General features: G+C 53.0%; 6 protein-coding genes across 7 annotated transcripts; 2 read left to right on the plus strand and 4 right to left on the minus strand.

The window, feature by feature from the left end:
• Positions 1–2,171: 2,171 nt before the first annotated feature.
• H257_15624 (hypothetical protein) lies at positions 2,172–8,672 on the minus strand. Its single transcript, XM_009843789.1, has 11 exons — positions 8,359–8,672; positions 8,160–8,300; positions 8,009–8,106; positions 7,870–7,963; positions 7,471–7,802; positions 6,850–7,405; positions 6,668–6,763; positions 6,476–6,594; positions 6,162–6,392; positions 5,928–6,114; positions 2,172–5,868 (listed from the first exon to the last, which is right to left on the minus strand). The coding sequence occupies exons 1-11, from the start codon at positions 8,645–8,647 to the stop codon at positions 5,297–5,299; spliced, it is 2,715 nt and encodes a 904-aa protein (XP_009842091.1). The 5' UTR covers positions 8,648–8,672; the 3' UTR covers positions 2,172–5,296.
• On the plus strand, positions 2,175–5,271 carry H257_15625 (hypothetical protein). The gene has a single exon (XM_009843790.1). The coding sequence runs from the start codon at positions 2,263–2,265 to the stop codon at positions 5,218–5,220; it is 2,958 nt and encodes a 985-aa protein (XP_009842092.1). The 5' UTR covers positions 2,175–2,262; the 3' UTR covers positions 5,221–5,271.
• Positions 8,673–8,958: 286 nt separating the features above from the next.
• On the minus strand, positions 8,959–10,309 carry H257_15626 (hypothetical protein). Its single transcript, XM_009843791.1, has one exon. It carries the CDS (start codon positions 10,292–10,294, stop codon positions 9,005–9,007), a length of 1,290 nt encoding a protein of 429 aa, XP_009842093.1. The 5' UTR covers positions 10,295–10,309; the 3' UTR covers positions 8,959–9,004.
• A 501-nt stretch (positions 10,310–10,810) lies between these two features.
• Positions 10,811–12,812, plus strand: H257_15627 (hypothetical protein). The gene is made up of 9 exons (XM_009843792.1): positions 10,811–10,976; positions 11,024–11,088; positions 11,132–11,278; positions 11,331–11,645; positions 11,697–11,885; positions 11,933–12,145; positions 12,193–12,371; positions 12,419–12,542; positions 12,601–12,812. Exons 1-9 carry the CDS (start codon positions 10,838–10,840, stop codon positions 12,754–12,756), a joined length of 1,527 nt encoding a protein of 508 aa, XP_009842094.1. The 5' UTR covers positions 10,811–10,837; the 3' UTR covers positions 12,757–12,812.
• Positions 12,813–13,492: 680 nt separating this feature from the next.
• H257_15628 lies at positions 13,493–16,791 on the minus strand. 2 transcript variants are annotated; one of them, XM_009843794.1, is made up of 5 exons: positions 16,425–16,791; positions 16,117–16,373; positions 15,618–16,061; positions 15,102–15,575; positions 13,493–15,055 (listed from the first exon to the last, which is right to left on the minus strand). In XM_009843794.1, exons 1-5 carry the CDS (start codon positions 16,738–16,740, stop codon positions 13,526–13,528), a joined length of 3,021 nt encoding a protein of 1,006 aa, XP_009842096.1. In that variant the 5' UTR covers positions 16,741–16,791; the 3' UTR covers positions 13,493–13,525. The 2 variants fall into 2 exon arrangements, with proteins under 2 accessions (XP_009842096.1, XP_009842095.1); XM_009843793.1 differs by having other exon boundaries at positions 16,117–16,791.
• Positions 16,792–16,889: 98 nt separating this feature from the next.
• Positions 16,890–21,095, minus strand: H257_15629 (hypothetical protein; the record flags this gene model as incomplete). The annotated part of the gene is made up of 7 exons (XM_009843795.1): positions 16,890–18,481; positions 19,187–19,354; positions 19,471–19,764; positions 19,838–20,290; positions 20,336–20,592; positions 20,641–21,032; positions 21,082–21,095. The coding sequence occupies 7 exons, from the start codon at positions 21,093–21,095 to the stop codon at positions 16,961–16,963; spliced, it is 3,099 nt and encodes a 1,032-aa protein (XP_009842097.1). The 3' UTR covers positions 16,890–16,960.
• Positions 21,096–21,190: the final 95 nt, after the last annotated feature.

Consider the following 21,190-nt stretch of genomic DNA (forward strand, 5'->3'; position numbering starts at 1 on the left):
GCCGCTGCATTGGAGGGTTGCCGAGACTTGTTCGAATGTCGTGGAGTTGGCACGGCCCCATCCATGCAGGCATGGATTGCTTCGGCAGGATGCTGCAGCGTCGCATCGTCCACGTCATTATCGACGATGTCCGCGTCCGCGTTGAAAATTTGGGTGGCGCGCTCGGTTGTCGGAGCGACCGGACACGTGGTTTTCGTCGATTTGTAGAGAAGACCTTAGTGTCGCCAAGCGTGAAGAACCTCTTACCTCGCGAAATTTATGGTTTCATATCTTATATAGAGTTTCGTACTTGACAAGGAAGTGTCAACGCGATGCCGAGCGCTTAGCCATTCTCCAAGCGAACCACCAAGAGCCGTTGTTGAACCTTTCCGCAAAGGAACAACGCTTGTGTGTCATCCTGCCCCTGTGTGTGTCCTTGGAGTTCAGTACGTCAGGGCTGTGTGTGCGTCCAACATCATGGTGGTGCAGTGCCCGAACCGTTGGCCGTTCGTGGCCATGTGAAACTGCCATTTATGTGGAGCGCACACTGGCTGGCAATGTCGCTCTCCAGAAAGCAGCAGATGAGGGACTGATTCGAGGCGAGTCAGGGCAGGCCCTTTTGTCCACGGCCGACTAACTGTCGATATATGTATCTTGTTGGACGTGCTGGCGTCAAAGCTCGTTGTAATCAAGGCGAGGGTACGTAGCCCTCTTCAATTCGTTTCGATGCGACCTGAAGGATGAGCTACAGTATATGACCAGTAGTTGTTTGCAGTGGCGCATGGCAAGTTCAACCAAGTTGCAGGGGACTTGCGACTCGCAAGTTGTGAGTACGTATCATCGCAGCCCCCTGCCGCCGACAACGCAGACAATAATGAGCACAGCCTGCGCACAATCCTTGTGGGGTTTGTTGTGCTACCGTTAACATATTTAACGTTACACAAAGCACTGTATTGATTGGGATGACATGACACGTGGATACGAAACAACTTCTTGCAACTGTATTATACCAAACCAATTACATATATCACGCACGTTTTGCCTGATTTGATTTCTGCATCTTCATTAGCGGTAATATGTCGTCCGCCCCATCTGCTTGCGTTTCCTATACCATGAAACTTGCTGATTCTAACTATATAGCACGTGGTTGAACGGGCACACGTCCTTCGACCACCCCAACCAAGAAAAGAAGACCCGCGATAGGAGGGCGTCCAATCTAACAAGGACTTGCTTGGATCAGACGGCTCGTGTATGTTAGCGAACGTTCGTTATACGTATATACCGGTAAGTATATACAGTTTCTGGGTTACGATTCAGTCGACTTTGAACTTTGCCCGAGGTACTCTTGTGTAACAATCGTAAGACTCTTTGGGCCACTGAATTCGAACTGGAACTTGCACTTTGTGTGTTGGACACAGCAAACGCAGTGACTGGAGCTTGGTCAAAAGATACACAAGATACTGCAACTTGTCGTGACCAAGCCGCCTTGGCAAGTGCAGTGCGTAGGTGCGTACATACTGACTGTACTATTAAAACTTCGAAGTAGAAGTGTACTCCACACACATGTAGGTGCGTACTGTACCGGTACTATAGGTGTACTCCGCACGCCCATTGTACCTGCCTGCCCTGCTGTATGTAGTACGTAAGATCATACATCACGATTCTAAGAAATCAAATGCCCATTCTATGTTGACTGGTTGTTCATACTACCCGTAAAAAGTATCCGCACCAACGAGAACTTGAATGCACACGAGGAGGATTCTGCTTGAAGACGTGGCATATGTGCGTGCGACTACGCAGCGCTGATCGTGGTCCGAAGTGCGCAGCGTATGCCACACAAGCGAGTCATCATGTTGGCCCAAGACTATGCCGAAGGACTTGGGTTCGCGGTGCCACCACCGGTGGGTTCAGCTCAGATGAATCTGCCGTGTGTTCCAATTGGACCATCGCAGATCCCACACCCCCTAATTAGCGATAATTAGGACCCCAGAGTCCCAATTAGGATTCAAACGCGGAGTAATTTTGGGCTGGCCCTGCTTGTCTCAGGATTGAAATCGCACTTAGCGAGTTACTCCGACCTTTCGGATAGTATTATGACTTGGGGGTTGTATATACGTTTCAAATCGAAGCCAGGGAATATCTTAAGTGCGACTCCGGAGTGGATAAACAAGGCAACCCCTACAGCTGATTACATTGACACATTTTGGCACGCGTTGCACCACGCCGCCGCCGCCGACGACGACCTTCGACGCATTTCGACCAAGATCCACACATCTTCCAGACATGTTCGCGTGGGGAAAACCCTCTGCCGCTCTGGCGCGCCCTGTGGACCTGTTGGGCCTTAATGCAGCCTCGGACGATGACGAAGCGTGGCCGACACTTTCGTCGGGACGTCCGACAGCTGCATCGAAGAAGCGCACGTCGTCTTCAAGGCGAAAGAGGCATGGCGATGGTGACTTCTTTCTGCCTTTGACGCCTCCTAATATGCAAGCTCCTCCGGCACCCCCCGTTTCCTCGATTGTAATGAACTTGCCGACGAAGCTTCCTGTCCTTGAAGTTCCTACGATCGAGACGAATTGGTCGACGCGCAGCAAGCAGTGGGAGAGTGACAGTGAGGACTCTCCATCAAGTCCCGTCCGATCGCATAGCATCGAGGAACCTCCGCATCTTTCTGGTTCCCATCGAATACGAAGGGCCATGTCTGAAGAATCTGTGCTGAAACCCGCGCGCTATGAATCCACACCGCCGTCGTCGCCGTCCAGTTCACGAGTAGACGATGCGACTGCATTAGAATCGCAAACCCAAGCCCGTGAACATATCTGGAACATGGTGTTCAACAACCATGCATCATCATCATCGCCGTCGTCGTCATCCACCCCGCGTGCATCGCGCGCCATGAGTCTTCCAGGGTGGATGCCCACCATGAAATTCGCGTCCGATCTGCAAGAAGACGACACCTTGAACAAGCCAGTGCCTCCTTATGAACCTTCCATCGACGACGACGACGACTTGGACGAAGTGTGCAGCAATGGATCGTCAGACACGACCGTCTTGTCCAGCTACAACTCGAGTCCGCGCACGACGAGTACCTCCGTCGACTCGTTGAAAAGCCCGCCGCCGCCGCCGCTGCTGGATCCCCATCTTTCTCTTCCCAGCCCCCTTCCATCCTGTCATTGCCCCATGGCGTCGGATTCCACACAAGGCAGTTTCATGCCGCAAAGCAGCCGCATGTCCGCCGCAATTCCTTCGTCCAAGTGCACCTGCGCCCCATCCAACGAAGACGTAGATCCTGTCATATTGGCTCGTCTGGCCGACGACTTTCGAGCCCAGCGATTGGCCAACCAAGCGAACGCGTTGATGTGGTCCGTGGAGCAAGCCACCGCCCGCGGCGTCGTGTCCAACTCCACCGAACAGACGCTGTACCACTTGATTGGCCGGGGGGCGTTTGAAGAGGCCCGGGATATCTTGTATCGGCACTGCCACCTCACCCCCGCCGTGCACAACCTCGGCTCAAAGGCGACAGCGGCTACGGCTCCAGACAACACCCCCCTCTCTCCCACCGTTCCCGTCGATGTAGTGGCGAACTCTGCCTTGACAGCGTTTGTAGATGCGATGGCGCCCAAAGACTCTGTCGCAGGCCGGCGCCACAAACAAACGGTGCTGCGGGCGTTGTCGACGCTGGTGGCGTCGTGGGTCAAGCGCGTGGGGGTCGAGCGGGGGTTGAGTCCCGAGCACATTGCGCTCACGAGCGGCGCCTTGTTTGCGGCCGGTTCATACCGCCTGGCTATCGACGATCCGTCCTCAGACATTGACACGGTCGCCGTCGCGCCTTGGCACGTGACCCACGCCGACTTTTTCGGGTCATTTGTGGACCTGCTGCGATCTTGTCCGGCAGTGTCGAGCTTGACGCCCGTCTCAAACGCGTTCGTGCCGCTGCTGGCGCTAGTGTACGACAATGTGGCGTTGGATGTGCTGTTCGCCCGCGTGCCCATGCCCACGGTGCTGCCGTCGCAAGATATTGACTCGGACTACATCTTGGCGGGGGTGGATCCGGCGTCCATGAAGTCGCTCAACGCGCCGCGCGTGAGCACCCTGCTGCTGCGGTTGGTGCCGCAGCCCGCCGTGTTTCGCGCCGTGGCTCGGGCGATTCGGGCGTGGGCTAAAGCGCGGGGCATCTACTCGAGCAAGTGGGGGTACCTGGGCGGCGTGAGCTGGACTATCCTCGTGGCGTTCGTGTGTCAGATGTACCCCCAGGAAACCGACTGCGAGTCGGTGTTTGTCAGGTTCTTCCACGTCATGTCCGAGTGGGCGTGGCCCCAGCCCGTGATGCTGAACGTGCTGTACGACGCTGGCCTCGGCCTCGAGAGCTGGGACCCGCGGCTCAATGTATTTGATCGGACGCACCTCATGCCAATCATCACGCCGGCGTACCCGCCGATGAACTCGGCGGTGCAAGTTTCCCACACAACGTTCAAAGTCATGTACGACGAACTGTGGCGCGCGCGGCACTTCGCCGACTTGGCGGCCCATGCCGCCAATGACGCGGATGTGAAACGTGCCAAGTGGGTCGACTTGTTTGCGCCGACAAACTTTTTTGTCCGGTACGATGTGTACTTAGGCTTGTCGTACAGTGCCAACACTAGAGACGACATGTGCATCTGGAGCAAGTTCGTGCACTCGCGAGTGCGCAAGCTCGTGGACGGACTGCAACATGTCGAAGGCATGTGCAACGTGCACGCGCTGCCTACCCACTTTCCCCACCCCGTCGGCAACTCATCGCCGGACGGGGGAGAGGGCGGTAGTGATGGGCAGTGTCTGCATCGTGAATCTGTGTTTATCGGCCTCGAGTTCAAAGCACGCGTCCCTGGCAATAGGAGTATATTCTTGGACCCGCAGATGGAAGCCACCATTGGCCAGACCATCCGGTTCTTTGAAGCTACCGACTTGCAGCAGTTTGGTGTGCGCGCGCCGGGGATGACGCTGTCCACAACGTTGTTGCAGTGGGAGTCATTGCCCGAGTTTGTGTTTGCACACGGACGAGAGGCGGCGCGGGACGACCGCGTCCGTCTGGCCACCTCGCCGGCATCGCACCCGGCGCCGCCGCCGCCGCCCCGCAGTCGGTTTGTGTATCCAGCTCCGTTTGGTACCACCACCGCCACCATGAACAGCCACCATCGACCCAAAAGCAAGACGACCAAAAAGGCCAAGCGAAAAGACAAGCAACACACATCGAGTATTTAAGAGTCCCCAGGGTAGTAATTTTCCGTTAATATAAAAGCATGAGTACGTAAACTAACGTTAGTAGTATTATGGCTGGCTACACACGAGGCGGGCGTACGAAATGATCTAGCTCGACCCGGCATGCCACGTCACGGTTGGATAGCACCAGCTGCTGCAGACCGCACACGGAGCTCTCCCACATTTGCCACGCATCTCTAAACTTTTCAATCGTTTGCATCGTGAGAGCAATACTTGGCTCGACCGATGCTATTGCCGCCTTGGAACCGGTGGCTTGCTGCGTCATGTACCGCTGCAACGATGTTTCGATAGCACAAAGGAGATTCACGCACGAAGGAGATGCGTCCATGTGGGTGTGTTGGGTGGACAGCAGCGATCGGAAGTCGGCCACGACCGCTGCGAGCCATCCCGGCACTTCTAGCAGCGGGCAACGCGCGTGTGGCCACAGAAACCGCAAGCATGCCATCGCATTGGGGAACGTCAGCTCCATGCTGACATCCGTGAGTTGCAGTGCAGTGAAGAGGCCCCACTTAGCCGCGATGTTGTGCAATGGAGAGCACGATGCAAAAAACGTCTGGAGCTTCGACAAGGCGTGGCGGTTGAGCGATGTGGCCACAGACAGAGTCCCATGGAGGATATCATTGAGACACCCTAGCGCCATGTTGAGAAGGAGGCGCGAGCTATACTTTGTGACGAGCTGTCGATTATACCAATGTGTAAGCTTTGATATGCTGATTGCAAGCCGCCGAATTTTTCAAAGTACGCGTCGAGGCCAGGGGCTGTCAAGTTGCCTGTTTGAGGGTTGTGCGGCAAGTTATTGGACGTGATCAGGTGCTGGTATTGCGCGGCCGTGCCAAGGACCGACTGGTCCATGCTTTGTTGGAACGCATTCACTTCCTACATGTGAAATGGGGTCATCGCTTGAAGACTGCATGTCTTCGTACATCTAGCGACAGCTCGCCATCTCCATTGCTGTCCATGCGCTGAAACAGGTGTTGAACCGAGCTATTCGTGTCATTCTCGTGATGATCTGGTGCATGGGGAGGCCACAGACTGGTCATCATGGCTGCAGCTGCTGACGTAGAGTACGCCAACAACTCGTCAAATGAATTCTCAAGGGTCAGTTCAAAGTGAAGGGTTTGGAAGAGATTCTGGAGCTTGTCGTGCAAGGCACTCTAACACCACATACAAAACAAACGTGAGCAGCAGCAGCCCATGCTCCTTAAATGAGTTGCGTGGTGCAGCTATAATGTACGACCTCGACGTCGCCAAACACGCTGTGTCGCATGAGAAACGTCATGCGTAAATAATACTTGTCCGACGCCGTCTGTGGCATGGACTTTGTCGCATGCTCGCGGTACCCGTACACAATACTCACTACGACACGATGAGAGGCATATATATTGTCGACCAACCAAATCGTGTAACTCAATATGTACATAGCACACACCGTTGGCTTTTTGCCACAGGAATGAGCATGCTTCCAACACGATATAGTCGTTGAGCAATTGACCAACAACTCTGGCGAGTAACGCAGCCGACTCGTCTACGCTTGCACACGATCTTGTGACGATCATGAAGGAGTAGTAGACGCTGGAGGAGTACTACATGGATGCGTGTGTAGTTAGTTACCTGTGACAGACTTCCACAACAAGAATTCCATGGTGAAAGCCATGGGGAATCCAGTCTCGAGCACTTCGTCGTCGTCCAGTTGCATTTGGTCCAAAATGTCGACCGAGTTGGGTGCCGTACTGGGGTGTTTATCGTCGGCTGCTTTTTCTTTGAATTCAAATCGACAAGATAGGGTAGCCGCGGCATGGTCGTTGGTGGTAGTGGTGGTGGTGGCCTCGTCTGGCCGTCCTTGAAACGGAGTAGAACGTGGCGCCTCGATATGTACGAGAAAACTGTAGTTGGATTCTTGCGGAGCTTCTAAATCGATCACGTCATGTCGTTGTTCAACGGATGGCTGGCCCCCTTTGCCAAACGTGTCGCGCACGCTGGACACAAGGCGCCGCCACCACGAGCTAGCCGATCGACAAATGTCCACACAACTCGTGGCGGCGATTTGCCATTTTGGTGGCGTCTCTCGGTTCTGGTCGGCGGTCCATTGTTTGAACCACCGAAGCATGTCGGAACACGCAATGCGCTCCAGCTGGTCCTTTGAAAAGTGCTCCAGATGATGCTCTGCCTGCATATACAAATCAAGTGTTGAGATGGGAAGCATATTTGGGTACATTGAGGGGTATATGGTACCTCCACGTCGGACATTGCGATAGAGTTCTCCGTGGCCATCAATACGAGTTCTTGGAGGCGGCGAACGTTGAAGCGCAAGCTAGTCTCTAGCGACAAGGTGCGCGTCGAGTCACTGGTGGGGGTATTTGCAGCCTTGAACGCATTCTGAATACGCCGGCAGCATTTGTCGACATTGGGCACTTGAACTCGCTTCGATTGCCCAGACGAGGTGGTGGTTCGGAGGTTGGAGGACAGGCCCAACCATTCCAGCACAGGTCGACGTGGTGGTGGTGGCGGTATGGCGTAGTCGCATGGGCTTGGATCTGACTGAGCTGTCGTGGTATTGCGTGTTGCTTTGCAAACAACAGCCACCCATGACAAGCCTTATCAATTATCTACTTGCTGAAGTAATAGACGTACCTGCTGCGACGCCGATTTCATATTCGATCGCAGCAAGTTGCTTCATCCCATGCAGTTGGTCGGCGATGAGTGTCTCGAGGTTCTCCACCAGCACCTGCCCATGTTAACGTCAACAAATTGTCCTTGGCCTTAGCTGTACCATATCCAAGTCACACAAGAAGAACACGACGTCCGGGACGACCATGAGTTTCTGAATCACTGCGGCCCAGTCCAAGCTTGGCTTGCTGTTCAGCACATCTGTACATCATAGCACACAAGTTGATAGGACGGACTGCAGTGTCTAGCCGTACTATTGGCGATGCATCGCAACGCTTTGTCCGGTGGCAACTTGGATCCTTTCAGCTTGGCAATACCGCGCACACCAAACCACATGGCTAGCAACAGCTCGGGCTTGCTGCACATCGCACCAGTGTTGGCCAATTTCGAAATGACTATGGCACGCTATGTTATCCACAGCCTGTAGAGGAAGTTGGTGGTCGTTCGCCGTACATTCAAACTTGCGCAGCACGGGCGCCTGCTGGACCAGCGCGAAGCCAGCTAAAAAGTCATTGACGCACAACGGAAACGCAAAGAAATCCTTTCGACGGTCCACGGCGTCGACGACGTCTTGGCGCCGCTTAGGCCCGAACCACTCGACAAGAGTGGCCTTGTCGCGGATGAAATGGAGGTTTCTTGACGTCGCCCATCTCTCCAGCGACATCAGCTCGTCCCATGCAGTGGGGAGGAATGGCCGCACGTCGCGCTGAATCGGACCTTTCGAGCACGCGTTGTTGCCCATGATCGATCTAACCGTAGCAACTTCAACTTTACGACGTTTCAAAATCCAACATGTTGTATATTAAAATAAATACTCGGAGTACGTATTAATACTACTATTAATAGTAGGAATTGCTACTGGTATGGAGTATCAGTATTATCAATATATAAATTTAAAATGACAAAAGAACATTTTATAATTAATTAACTAAGAAGTACTATTAGTATTAATACTTGGAAGTACTTTTTTTTATTTCATTCGACGTGCCGCGATGCATGGATATATATATATATATATATATATATAAATGCAGCCCATCATCCCAACGCGACTTCAGAACGGAGCAGCTCCTCCCCCCATTCATTATATAAGATTACACTAAAAGTCGTCGTCGTCGTCGCCACCACCACCACCAGCTTGTGCCACGTCATGGTGGTTTAAGAACGAATTGGAGCCGAAGAAGTCTGAAATGCCTTCGTTTTCGTCCAAATTGAAGCAAAAGTCGGGGTCTGCTTTGAGCGGCGCCAACTTGAACAGTCCCGAGTCAAAGTCCGAGTCTTCAAAGTCACCAACTCCCGCGCCGTGGTCGGCCTCGTGACCCAGCAACGACGCCGAGGATGCTGCGGTCGCTTCCTTCTTGACGCCCTCGTCTGGCACTGTGGACGCTTGGCTAACTAAATATACGTCCACGGGGCCTTCGTTGCTCTTGAGGAAGATCTGAAACCTTCGGCTGCCAGCTGGCATGCCTTCGTCTGGGTCGGGCACTTCCAGCGTCGTGCCTGGAGGCGCCTTGATGGCCATGATACTCTGCTCGGACAACGATTCCATGGCCCGGATGTCTTGATGTGAAATGAAGCTGAGCCCTCCGGGGTTGTTGGCTGACCCGTCGCCGCCGCCTTCGTCGTTGAGGTGCTTTACGCTCATGGTCATGTGCCGAATGTAGTGTTCTAACAGCTTCTCCTCTTCGATCAACTTCAGGGTCGACTCTTTCAGGTCGGAAACCTCTTCGACGCGGGATGGTGCTGCTCGTGTGGCACCGCCTTCGTTGTCGGAGTCCGACTCGTCGTGGCCAGGCAGACAACTGGAACCACCACCCGCCGCTCCAGCTTTCCAGTGGATGTTGTTCTTGCTCGTTTTTTCAATCAGCCCAATGCCCTCGAGCACGTTGGTGATGTCGTAAATCCGCCGCTTCTGCACACCCAGTGAGATCGCGGCCTGATTCAGATCCAGGTTCCCGTCCGTGGCGTTTTGAATGAGCGACACAAACTTCTTGGTTAGCAACCCCAGGGAGCTGTCGTACCGCGTCCCGGCTGGGGACGACGACTGGCCGCCCTTGCCATCGTTCCCTTTCTGCGGCGCACTCGACTTGGTGTTCAACGTCATCGCGCTGCTGGGATCGAGGCCCATGCCATGCAGCGCGAGCGGCGGCCGTTTCAAGTACGGATTGATGGGCATGTACATCGGTAGACCCATGTACATGGGTGGAACATTGCCCGCGGCGGACGTTGAAGCAGCATGATTGTTTGGCGTGGATGTGTCCGTTGATGACGCTTGAGCAGCCTTCGCTGACGGAAGTGCCTTGGCCTTGGACTTGGCCTTGGCACTACTTCCTGCTGCAGATGCAGCGGCATTCCGCGGACGCTTCTGGGGAGGAGTCGGCGTCTCCATGATTGCCCCAATGGCAACGAGGTACCCTTCGTGCCAACTCTATCCGGACGAGTCGGTCAACATGCATATCTTGTGGAGATGCATGTCCTTTCAGTAGTAATATTCAGCATTATTCGTTTTTACAACCCATCGATTCAACATTGAAGGGGCATTTGAGAGTTGTGACAATATATCTGCTCCAAGTTGATAGCTACTTCGAAGGATAAAGTGTCGCTGAGCTAGCATGCGCCAGCTACCTCATAGACACGGAAGCATGACACTGAGTCCCGATAGGAGCATGATGTGGAAGGTCAGCAATACAGTTTTGTGGGGTAGGTCACCCGCGACGAATCAATTAACTGTAAACTTCCATGCTTCGAACGATGCGCCATTCCTTCCTATGAGCTGAACTGCCCATAGATGTACCGACAAAGGTCATGGACAGCGAGGTCACGATAGGGTGCGTAGGATGTCTGCGGACGCATTATAACGTCGATATGTCACGCAACCAAGTGATGGAAGTTACATGCCGCGAAACCGCTCACGTTGTAAATCCTCACCCTGATGCATCCGATCCGCCGCAAGAGCGTCGTGTTGGAAGAGGACGAGAATGAGCCCAAAAAGACTTTGCAACAGAAGGAAGTCATTTCCGCCCAAATGATCGACGTCGTGCAAACGCGTCTCGACTCGCTTCGTTCTGTGGGTACGTTGATCCGTTTTTCACTGCTTTTACTTGTTGACATGACGTAGCCGAGAACCGGATTTACGGCTTGGAATGTGATTTGAAAGCCAACTTGAACCACTCATCGAGAATGGTATGTCGTCCTCGCCGCCATCTCTTTCACGACGCAGTTGTAGGTACCTGGTCTGCCCGATCCTTATGAGACCAACCACGTGGTCGCAACGGGCCGTCTGCGCACGTCCGCGGCGCTGGCCATGAACGCTCGGAACCAACTGCTCATGGAAAGACTGTTCGGGCCAGACGAGAAACTGCGGACGCGCAATGTACTCCTTGTGAACAAACCCACTAAGATGCCTAACATGTTGGTTTGGTTAGAAAACGATGAAAAAGTCCAAAGCGGACATGCTCAAGTCGGAAACAAGACGCAACAAACGGGCGCAACTGGAAAAGCTACTGCAAGTGAGCATCGAACGCCACGTCACGCGCACGGTCGACAGCGTTCTGACGTCGGCAGATTCAAACAACAAGCGGAACATCGACCTCAACGCCAAGCTGCTGCTGTCCCACACGATCGAAAAGATGCGCATCGTCCAGGGCAAGAAAACGTTCAAGCGGTTTGTCTTGACCGAGATCTCGTGCACGCAATTCGAGCAAATCTTTTGGCTTGTGTTTACCCGCATCTTTCAAAAGGTACAATCTCTGAAAAGTTCAACATATTTATAAACTACCACGTCGGGATAGAACGCCGACGACGCCGACCAGATGGAGTGCATTTGCGCGCTGTATGTCAAGATGCTGTCCGTGCTGCGCCTCAACAAAGATCTCATCTTTCGCATTTACCCGTATGCGATTGCGGGCTCTGTCTGCAGTGGCTTTCACTATTTATTTCCGGGCTCGCGACACTTATACGTTCACGACTTTAAGCATCAGGTAGTCCCCTTCGTAACTACGACTAGATGATGTGGTGTGACCATTAGGTGTTTGTGATCGTGTGCGAACTCTTGCTCGGGTTAAAGTTGTGCCCCATCTCGGTGCAAATGATGCGAAAGCAGTACTTTCCAGAGGACCAGCTGGACGAGTTGGCAGGCAAGATGAAATACCTCGACAGCGCCGAGTCGACCCCCCCTGGACAGCTCCCTGGCAGTAGCAACTCGTTGCGAAAATCTGCCAGTGACTTTACCTTGTCCATGGTGAGTACTGAAGTCGCTCTAGGATTTGGTAATAACAGTTGTGATAGCTGCCGACGAGTCTTCGGGTCCACCAAGTGCGAGCGTCGTTCAATGCCGCGCAGTTAAGTCCGCTCATGAAGGAATACTTGGCGACCAACAAGGAAGGTCTTAAGAAGCCCTGCTTTCTGCGTCGCACGACGCCAGTGGATCGATGTCTTGTAGGCGGCGAGGATACGTATCGCAAAGCGTATGGGAAATCCACCCCATTTATAATGATATATATATTATACGTAGGTTTACGAAGAAAGATCAAGCCGTGAATTTTGCCCAACAGTCGTCGGAATTGTACGGCGAGTACCGCAAGGATGTGCTCAAGTACCAGCAAAACGCGCACAACGCCATCAAGTTGATCGATGAGGTATGTAAGCCATTGAAGAGATCTCATTCACATGCACATGTTGATACTGTTCGTTTAGACCAAAGACATTGTCCTGAACGGCGGAAAGGCAGCAATTAAGGCATACAAGGCTATTCTGCAAAACCACTCGATACTGGAAGAAGCGGCAGATCAGGTGCCAGTACAAAACAGCAATGTGGTGGCCACGACACGCCCGACCAAACATGGCTTGTAATCATTCTTGGCTAATTAATTTAACCACCGCCAAATGCTCTGGGCAGTGGAGTTTGCTGTTGTTGTTACTGCTTTGCATCTAACGTGGCAAGCTGAGCCCTGCGTATTCGATAGTGCAATGTCGATATGATCACATTCAACCGCATTAGATGTACTGCATTCCATCTCAAGTCATATGTATACTATGTGAGATTAGCATGTCGTAACTCATCGTCCACAAAGACAGTCCTCGTTGAGAGGAGTGTTGTGGAAGCCACGAACTATCTAATACAAGGTGATGTCCCCGTTATAATCCCAAGGTTGCCTCACAATGTGCCGAATAGATTTTCGACGCTCAACGAGGGTATGGGAAACATATTTTTTTACCCATTGATAGCGGTCTAAATATTTAAATGTTTACAGCTGTTAATTGCAGCCATTTCGACAGACAATTATATACTACTAGTACGTAGTACTTTGACAATTATTGAAATAGTAACTGTACATGAATACAAAAGGTAAGAGCAAATACTGTTGATGGTATTAATACATCGATCAACAAACAGTACTAGTACATACTTAGTCGGGTCTCGCAACCATAAACAATCAATAATTGTATTTTGCCAGCGCCTCGATATTAAATATTTTCGGAATTTAATTGTCAATTATTTCTCCCATACCCTGCGCTCACCCTTCTAGCATCTCCTTGCTGCAAATATATCACGGCACTTTGGCAACCATCGCAAGAACAACACCACTACCGGTACTAATTGAAATATCGAAATATATATCTACCAATAATTTAAAGTGCTTTTGAACCCAAGGAGGTCGTTCACAAGAAAGGGGGCAACGTGTTCTTGGACGGTCGACTCGAACGGAACGTGCGTCCTGCGGTGGCTCTGTCCGACGACGTGAACCCGCATTTTCTTGGGCTTATTCACAAACCAGTCGTGGAATCTCCTCACGCATTCGTCCTTGGTCACGTCGTTCAACTCGTCTAGAAACAAGGATTTGGAATGGAACTCGAGTCGTTGGGATGTAATTTCTGCCCAGAACTCGGCCGTCGCAGCCCTCAAAGTGGACGGACGGGAGCCAGTCCACGCGGCTTTTCGGGCGGCGACGTGCCTCTCAAACGTGTCGTCGTCTAATCCTGCGAGGTGGGCGGGGAATTCTCCGTGAAGAAATGCGTCCACGCGCATCGCGAGGTGGCTGGCCGAGTAGGCGGAGGACACGAGCGACACACTAAACCCGAGGACACCGTGGGTGTGGCGGACGCAGCACGACAGGTCGTAGCCCAACTGGTCGCGACTGCGCAGGCTTGAGTACAGCGGCTCTTGCATGATGCACTGAATCAAGTTGGCGTACACGTTGGAACGGACGTCTCGCTTGCCGAGTTGGTAGTAAATCTCCACCGAAGTGTTGACTTCGTCGACGTGGGCGCTGGGCTGCCGCACCAAGATGCCCCGCCCCAGGGGGGACGATGGTAGCGCGAGTGCTTGTGGCATCCATACTTCCGACCGGTGGGTACACGAAGACGGGGAACAAAGTGGGTGGAGGCGTTCAAGAGGGTGCGCCGCCAAGCGGAATATAGTGTCCGCTGATGCGTCGTCAATATTACCATGAAAAAAACCAGTGAAGCACACACCAACCCACATATCATCCCGGACAAACGACATGAGCCTGTCGCATGTCAACGCTTCCACGGCGGCACAAATGTCTTCCAGTTCAAACAGCGCCGTGGTTTCCAACACAAGCAATCGCAAATACCGCGATTTGTCGGTCGGGTGCCGACACTTGTTGTGAAGATTCTGCACCAACACGTGTCGAATGGCCTCAAACCGAGTTGGGTCCAAGTCTCCTCTGGCAAGGGTTTGAAAGATCTGAGACACGATGGCACTCAGATGCTGACCATACCCATAACACACGACTTCCAAGTCCGACCCATCTTGCAGGCCAATGTCAAAATCCATGTCGGCGCACTGCGCGAGGTACTTAAGCTCACGCAAGGCGTCATTGGCGACCTCGCAGTACAGCAGTGCGCACGCGTGGGCTTCCAGCGATCGACGGACAGACGCCAGTGCGACGTTGAAACATGCATTGATGCGTGGGGTATGGTACGACAAGTCCGGGAGGACCCACAAGTTGGGACGAACTTGGAAAGGAGCGGCAGTAGTGGTGGCTGGGGTCGCGATATAGCCGATATCTGTGGGGATGTACGGGTTCGGCAACGGCCAATGGCTGCTGTGATGTGACTGATGCCACGACTCTACCAGGCCTGGGTCGATGAAATCGCATGTAAAGCTCGTTCCAAACCACGGTTCCTACATCTCATATTTCAAAGTCAAGGTTCACAAGTGACGCCGCTACCGTTTTCCAAGGGGTCATGCCGCCGTCAATTTCAGTGTCGAAAGATGGCGACACCAACACCACCCGGACACTGTGAGCTGAAAACGACGGCAGCAGGTCTTTCACCAGGTGTTGTTGGAACGCGCCTTGGAAGACAGTCGCCTGAAGCCAGTCTTGCGGGGGCATGGCATATCTGGCTTGCATCCGTTGAGACAGCTCCTTGCACGCTACCAACGGGTCCATTTCGTCGGGGAAACGAAACGCTAGTTCAGACGATGCTTTGAATTCAGAAAAGATCCACTCGGGAAGGTCGGGGCATTGGTTCAGCATGTTCAAGTACGCAAACACGTGCGCGGCAATCTCGTCCCAATGGTCCAACCCATCGATGGTCAACGTCAGCTGAACTTCAAACTGGCACCCGTACGAGCCCGACTCGTAGCCGTCCGTGTCGGAGATTCCTGCGACAATGGCGGTAGCCCACCCCGCGTCAGTCAGCTACGATTATGTTAAAAACTACACCTGAATTGTTTGTGATACCGTGGAAAGAAGCGACTGGTTGCATTCGTGGCTGAGGATGTATCGAATGTACTCGGCGGGCTTTTGCTTGTACAGACCCACGAGCGGGGGCAACGAAAAGTACATGTGCATTGCATGCATGTCTTGCAGAGGAATCAACTTGATGAGTTGGGAGCGGAGGGCTTGGAACGGTGAACCATGAAGCTCGTACGATGGGGCAGCTGTCTCACTACTTGGCACTGCACCGAACGAGCGCGCTGTCCATTGTTCCAGCGCGTCAAGGTCATGCGGGGAGCACACGACGAGTTTCATGTGGCTCGCCGTGTAGTACTGGCGGAAGAAGTTCCGAAGGGCTTCGTAGACATTGACGTTGTCCTTGGCAGGGGAGTCGCGAAGGCTTAGTTGGTTGCCCCAACTGAAACGATGGTAGGGGTGTGTTGGAGGCGACAACACGCACAACACTTGCTAACATCAGAGGAATAAGACATGGTGAATGTGAGGGGGAGGTGGGATGCAGCACCTGCAAGCGAACGTGGTCGTTCTGGGACGCGAGCTGGAATTCCGAATCGATGGCGCACAACTCTCGATCCATCGCGTCCTTTTTGAGCAACGGACTGACAAAGAAGTGGGCAAACATGTCCAAGGCGACTTCAAACCCAGACGCGTTGGTTTCAAACACGAACGCCGTGGATTCGCAGTCTGTCGTGGCGTTGCTGTACCCTCCATGCAAACTCAAGTACGACTCGAACGCGTTTTCATCGGGGTACTTTGCGCTTCCTTATCAAACACAACCCTAAAGAGAACATCGCAGTGTCTAGACGACGTTACCCATGAAAAGCATGTGCTCCATGTAATGCGCCAGTCCTTGTAAATGGGGAGGATCGGCGAAGCTGCCCACCTCCACCGTCAGGCATGCGGCTGCTTGGACGCTGTCGCGGGCGTACATCAAGTCCTCCTTCTCCGACGATGAATGATCGCCTTGTGAGTCGTCGTCGAATGGTTGGCTAGTGCCTCGAACGTGCGAATGGTCCGACGACTGACACTGGATCAGCAACACTTGAAGACCATTGGGCAACGTCGTTAATCTGTACAGCCGTCGGTCGTTCGGGGACTTGTACGCATCGAGTGACACCTTCGACAACATCGTAGTCGCTAGCAGCGACGACGTCAACGATGTCTGGTTGAAATACCCCCATTTCGATGAATATGGAGGAGGAAGCAACGTTATGCCTAAAAATAGAATTACGTCCTGTCAACGGCAATTTACTGTTTGACAGTACGTAATAGTAGTACTAGAGTACTAGCCAAGGGAATACTATTAGTATTAATGTTAATACTAATAGTATGATTGATGTGTAATTCCCTTAAGCAATGGTCTTGGATTCAGGGTGCATCGCTAAAGACGCTTTGAATTGCGCGATCGCATGGGGGGTCGTCACGCCATTCGTCGGGGGGATGTTGGGGGAGGACGAGCGCTGGCCCACCACATGCACTTGGAGCTTCCGAGCCGTCGGTCCAAACCAGTCGGAGTAAAAGGCCTCGAGGGTTTCCTTCGTGCAGCGATTGGACTCTAGCCAGTTTGCAACGTCGCGGTTCAGGTCGAACGCTAGTCGCTGGTTGGAAATTTCTGTCCAAAAGCGTTCCGTGGCGACCATCATGGTCACGTCTGGCTCGCGCTTGAGCTGAACTTGGGACTGCACGTGTTGGCTGAACTGGTCAGCCGTGATATTGGCCAGCGTGTGGCGGAACTCTTCCAAGAACGCGTCCATCTCGACGGCGATGGCGGCCGCCGACGCCGACGACGACACCACCGCGAGGCCAAAGCCGAGGATGCCGTGCGTCTCCCGCGCCGTGCACGACACTTCGTAGCCCAGCTGCTTCTTGGTGCGCAGCGAGTCAAAGAGCGGTTCCTCCATGATTTGCTGGAGCAGGTCCGTCAACGCCATTGTCTCAATCGTGTGGTTGGTCATTTGAAAGTAATACTCGACGATCGTGTTGACGTCCTGGTCGTGATCACTTTTTTGCCACAGAATCGTGTTGCTGGACGGCGCGATCGCGCGCACGAGGCGGGGGATCCACTGGTTTTGTGCCGGGGCCGCCACCGTCGCGATGGTCGTCGCAACTTGGTGGATTAAATCCGTGGCTTTGTGGGCAGTCATGTTGCCGTGCACCATGCCCGTAACACTGGCGCCGCGTTGCCAAAGTTCGGTCGAGACGAACTGCCGCATGTCGTGGGCAGTGAACTGCACCGCTTCGTCGAGGAGGGCTTGGTGGGAGAAGCTCGTGCCCAATAGCACGTCGAGTCTGGTAAACTTGGCTTTGGCTTGCACTTTCAACAGCGCGTTCTGGTACTGACGCACGAGTTCGTCCTTGAGCACGGCAAACCGGCTGTCGGCAAACTCCAACCCCACCAGCGTATGCACCATGACCCGAACCAGTTGCGGCAGCTTGTCGTTGAATCCACACGCAAACAACTCAAAGCCGGCGTCCTTGACGTGCACGTCGAACGACAGCTGCGCCACCTGCGCCTGGTATGCATATGCATTCAGTGCATCTTTGACCAGGCGGAGGTACAACCCGCTGGCCATCATGGCTTTGGCGGACTGGATGACGGTGGGGTTGGTCACGGAGCACACCACATGGGCCCGTGGTGTCCGGAACGGAACTCCAGGGTGGTACCAAACAGGCGGTCCGTCGTCGGTCGGGAGACGTCGCGGAGCGTTTTGCTGCGAGTCGCTGACGTGGATGAGCGATAGATCGGTGGGGATGAATGGGTTGGGGGCTTGGTAATGCAAGTTGGGATGCACGCCGCACGTCGACCACCGTGACAACACATCTGGGGCAATCGGTTCTATCACGTACTTGATTCCAAACCATTCTTCTTCCTACAAGCGACAACATAAGTATGTTGTTGACATGACTCGTTAGCAGAAATATTATTTGAACGATTGTGCTTGCTTTTCAGTCAAATTCGCTAATTTAGGTCAACAAATCGACCAAACAAGATATGATTGGCTAAAACGAACGATTGTTGCAATGTGATTGGCTAAAATGATCAAAGGTTCACAAAAATACCTCTTAAACGGAGTTTTACCCCGCTACAACGACAGTGAACGAGGGAGCCACACTTTGAATCGAAGTAGAATCTAAATGTTGAAGTCGGATTGGCCAACTTGGATTATTTTGACAAACCAAACCAACTGGTTTGAAATACATGATTCTGATTGGATATGTACAGCAATATTGAGACGAACTTCCGTGTGGCTTACTTAAATTCACTGTATCGATCGAATATTAGCCGGTCAAAGAGTAGATCCAACCGCCCGAGGACATTTTGAGTAGAAAACACACAAGATATTGTCGATTTGATACAAATTTGTGGAGGGGGTGCAATCGAATCGCGACAACGAAACCGATCCACAATCGATCTGATTGGTTGTTGAATCTCATTGAGACGGTTTTGATTGGTTAATAATTTTGCGCTCGTCTGAAGTAGCCAATCAAATCGATAGAAATTCAAACGAGAAACCACAACACAATGAAATTATTCACTCGAAAGCACAATAATGGGATTACTCCTTCCAACATACCTTCCATGTGACGGCGGAAGCATCGGCAAACGAGCTCGACACGATGTGCAAGCGGAGGTTGTCCACAGTCAAGTGCTGCAACACGGTCGAGTGTACAATCGCCGCTTCAAAGTCGCCTTTGAGCACGTCATACCGCAACAAGTCTTGGGCACAAACTTGAAACATTTCCTTCAAGACAATATCGTCAAGCATTCACGAACAGTGTACTACTCGATAAGACATATTGCATATACGTCGCATGTCCATATGGCAGGGGATGGGTTGGTTGGTACAGTACGTTGTACCTGCATGATAGCCGCGAGTTCTTCGCACTTTTCAATCGCGTCTTGTTCTTCTTGGAATTGGAAATTCAACTCTGTGATCGCCTTGGCCTCGTCGAATATCCACGCCGGCAACGGCGACGCGCGCATCATCGTGAGAAACTGAAACACTACCGTCACCACGTCATGGACATGCGCCAGCCCTTCCGCCGTGAGCTTGATCTCGATCGTAAACACGCTGCCAAACGTGCCGTAGTCGTACCCGTGGTCTTCTGTCAGCCCCGCCGACATCGACAACGCCCACCCTAGGCTCTTGAGCTACATACAGGAAACAGCGCAATGTGATCATAACTATCCGAAACCTATCCATCACCTTTACGTACGGACGTACCAGGAACAAGATGGAGCCTTCGCTTTCATGGCCCACGATCGATGCAACGTAGTCGTGGGGTTTCAAGTGATTGTGCCCACTTAGTGGCGGCAAGCACCACAAGAGGGACACCGTGTGGATGGTTTTCAGCGGCACGATCTGGCACTGCATGGGAGAGGCATCGACGCCTCGTCCGAACGGCTGTGACAACGTTGCAAACGAGGGGGGGGGCACCTGTTTGTTCTGGATGGGGCTGTACGATGTGCGCACCCATGATTCCATGTCGTCGAGGCTGTCTTGTCCACACACCACCAGTTTCATCAAGTTGGCCGAGTAGTGCGAGTCGTAGAACGATCGGACTCTGGCGCGGACGTCGATGCCGCGGGCTGCTGGGATGTCTCGGAGCGACTTTGTATTTCCCCAGTTGAAGTGGTGGAACGGGTGGTGGGCGTCCGCCGTCGTGGCGAGGACTTGCTACGATCACAAGTTGATGCAAAATGCTCAAACTGACCACGGCACCTGAAGGCGAATCTGGTCGCTTGTGGTCGCTTGGTTAAACTCAGACTCGATGGCGCACAGCTCGCGGTCCATCGCGTCGGCTTTCATGAGCGGGGAGATGAAGAACTGCGCAAACATGTCGAGCGCGTGCTGCAGATGGTCCGGCCCGACCTCAAACAAGTAGCTCGTGCGCTCGCAGTCCGTTTCACCGTTGCTGTACCCGCCATGGGCACTCAAAAATGACTCGAACTCGTTTTCGTCGGGGTACTTCTCACTGCCTAACAGGTCGGACGGTCATCACAACGAGGGAACAGCACTGGACGTACCCATAAACAGCATGTGCTCCAAGTAGTGCGCCAACCCACCCAACTCTTGGGGCTCCGAGAAACTTCCGACACCCACGGTCAAGCAGGCACCGGCGCGACGACTGGATGATTTGCCCTTGGACGGGTGGCTTCCCATCGATACGTCCGACGGCCGTCCACGGGAGCCTGCATCCATGTCGCTGTCGTCACTGCAACTTTCGTCGCCATCATCATCTTCGCTTCCATCCTCGTCTTCGCTGTCGTTCTCGTCATCGCTACTTCCATCGGCCGAATAGTCATCGTCAGGTGAATCATCTCCCGGCTGAAACTGGATAAGCAACACTTGTAGGTCATTGTCTAACGTAAGCAAGCGGTACTGCTTGGTGTCATTGGGAGACTTGGTGGCGTCAATGCTGATGTCATGTCAATGAACGACGGGTGATGGAGACAATCGCAACTTACTTTGTCGAGGGCATGTTGGAAAATGTCAGAATTGACCAACCAAATTTCATTCCTATATACTACGTAGTACTGTACTACCGTATTTGTCGTACCTTTGCACCATAGAATT

The sequence above is a fragment of the Aphanomyces astaci genome, assembly GCF_000520075.1.
Source record: "Aphanomyces astaci strain APO3 unplaced genomic scaffold supercont1.72, whole genome shotgun sequence".
Lineage (NCBI taxonomy): Eukaryota > Oomycota > Saprolegniomycetes > Saprolegniales > Verrucalvaceae > Aphanomyces > Aphanomyces astaci.

What these genes read in the sequence shown, in the direction of transcription:
- H257_15626 (XM_009843791.1), bottom strand. Translation starts at nt 10,294, where the DNA reads ATGGAGACGCCGACTCCTCCCCAGAAGCGTCCGCGGAATGCCGCTGCA.
- H257_15625 (XM_009843790.1), top strand. Translation starts at nt 2,263, where the DNA reads ATGTTCGCGTGGGGAAAACCCTCTGCCGCTCTGGCGCGCCCTGTGGAC.
- H257_15628 (XM_009843794.1), bottom strand. Translation starts at nt 16,740, where the DNA reads ATGTTGTCGAAGGTGTCACTCGATGCGTACAAGTCCCCGAACGACCGA. An exon ending in GGAGCACATGCTTTTCATGG is followed by an intron (nt 16,374 to 16,424) that starts GTAACGTCGTCT and finishes GTGTTTGATAAG; the next exon opens with GAAGCGCAAAGTACCCCGAT. An exon ending in ACCAGTCGCTTCTTTCCACG is followed by an intron (nt 15,576 to 15,617) that starts GTATCACAAACA and finishes ACATAATCGTAG; the next exon opens with CTGACTGACGCGGGGTGGGC.
- H257_15627 (XM_009843792.1), top strand. Translation starts at nt 10,838, where the DNA reads ATGCATCCGATCCGCCGCAAGAGCGTCGTGTTGGAAGAGGACGAGAAT. An exon ending in CGACTCGCTTCGTTCTGTGG is followed by an intron (nt 10,977 to 11,023) that starts GTACGTTGATCC and finishes GACATGACGTAG; the next exon opens with CCGAGAACCGGATTTACGGC. An exon ending in GAGGATACGTATCGCAAAGC is followed by an intron (nt 12,372 to 12,418) that starts GTATGGGAAATC and finishes TATTATACGTAG; the next exon opens with GTTTACGAAGAAAGATCAAG.
- H257_15624 (XM_009843789.1), bottom strand. Translation starts at nt 8,647, where the DNA reads ATGGGCAACAACGCGTGCTCGAAAGGTCCGATTCAGCGCGACGTGCGG. An exon ending in TCTTGTGTGACTTGGATATG is followed by an intron (nt 7,964 to 8,008) that starts GTACAGCTAAGG and finishes TAACATGGGCAG; the next exon opens with GTGCTGGTGGAGAACCTCGA. An exon ending in CCTGTGGCAAAAAGCCAACG is followed by an intron (nt 6,595 to 6,667) that starts GTGTGTGCTATG and finishes ATCGTGTCGTAG; the next exon opens with TGAGTATTGTGTACGGGTAC.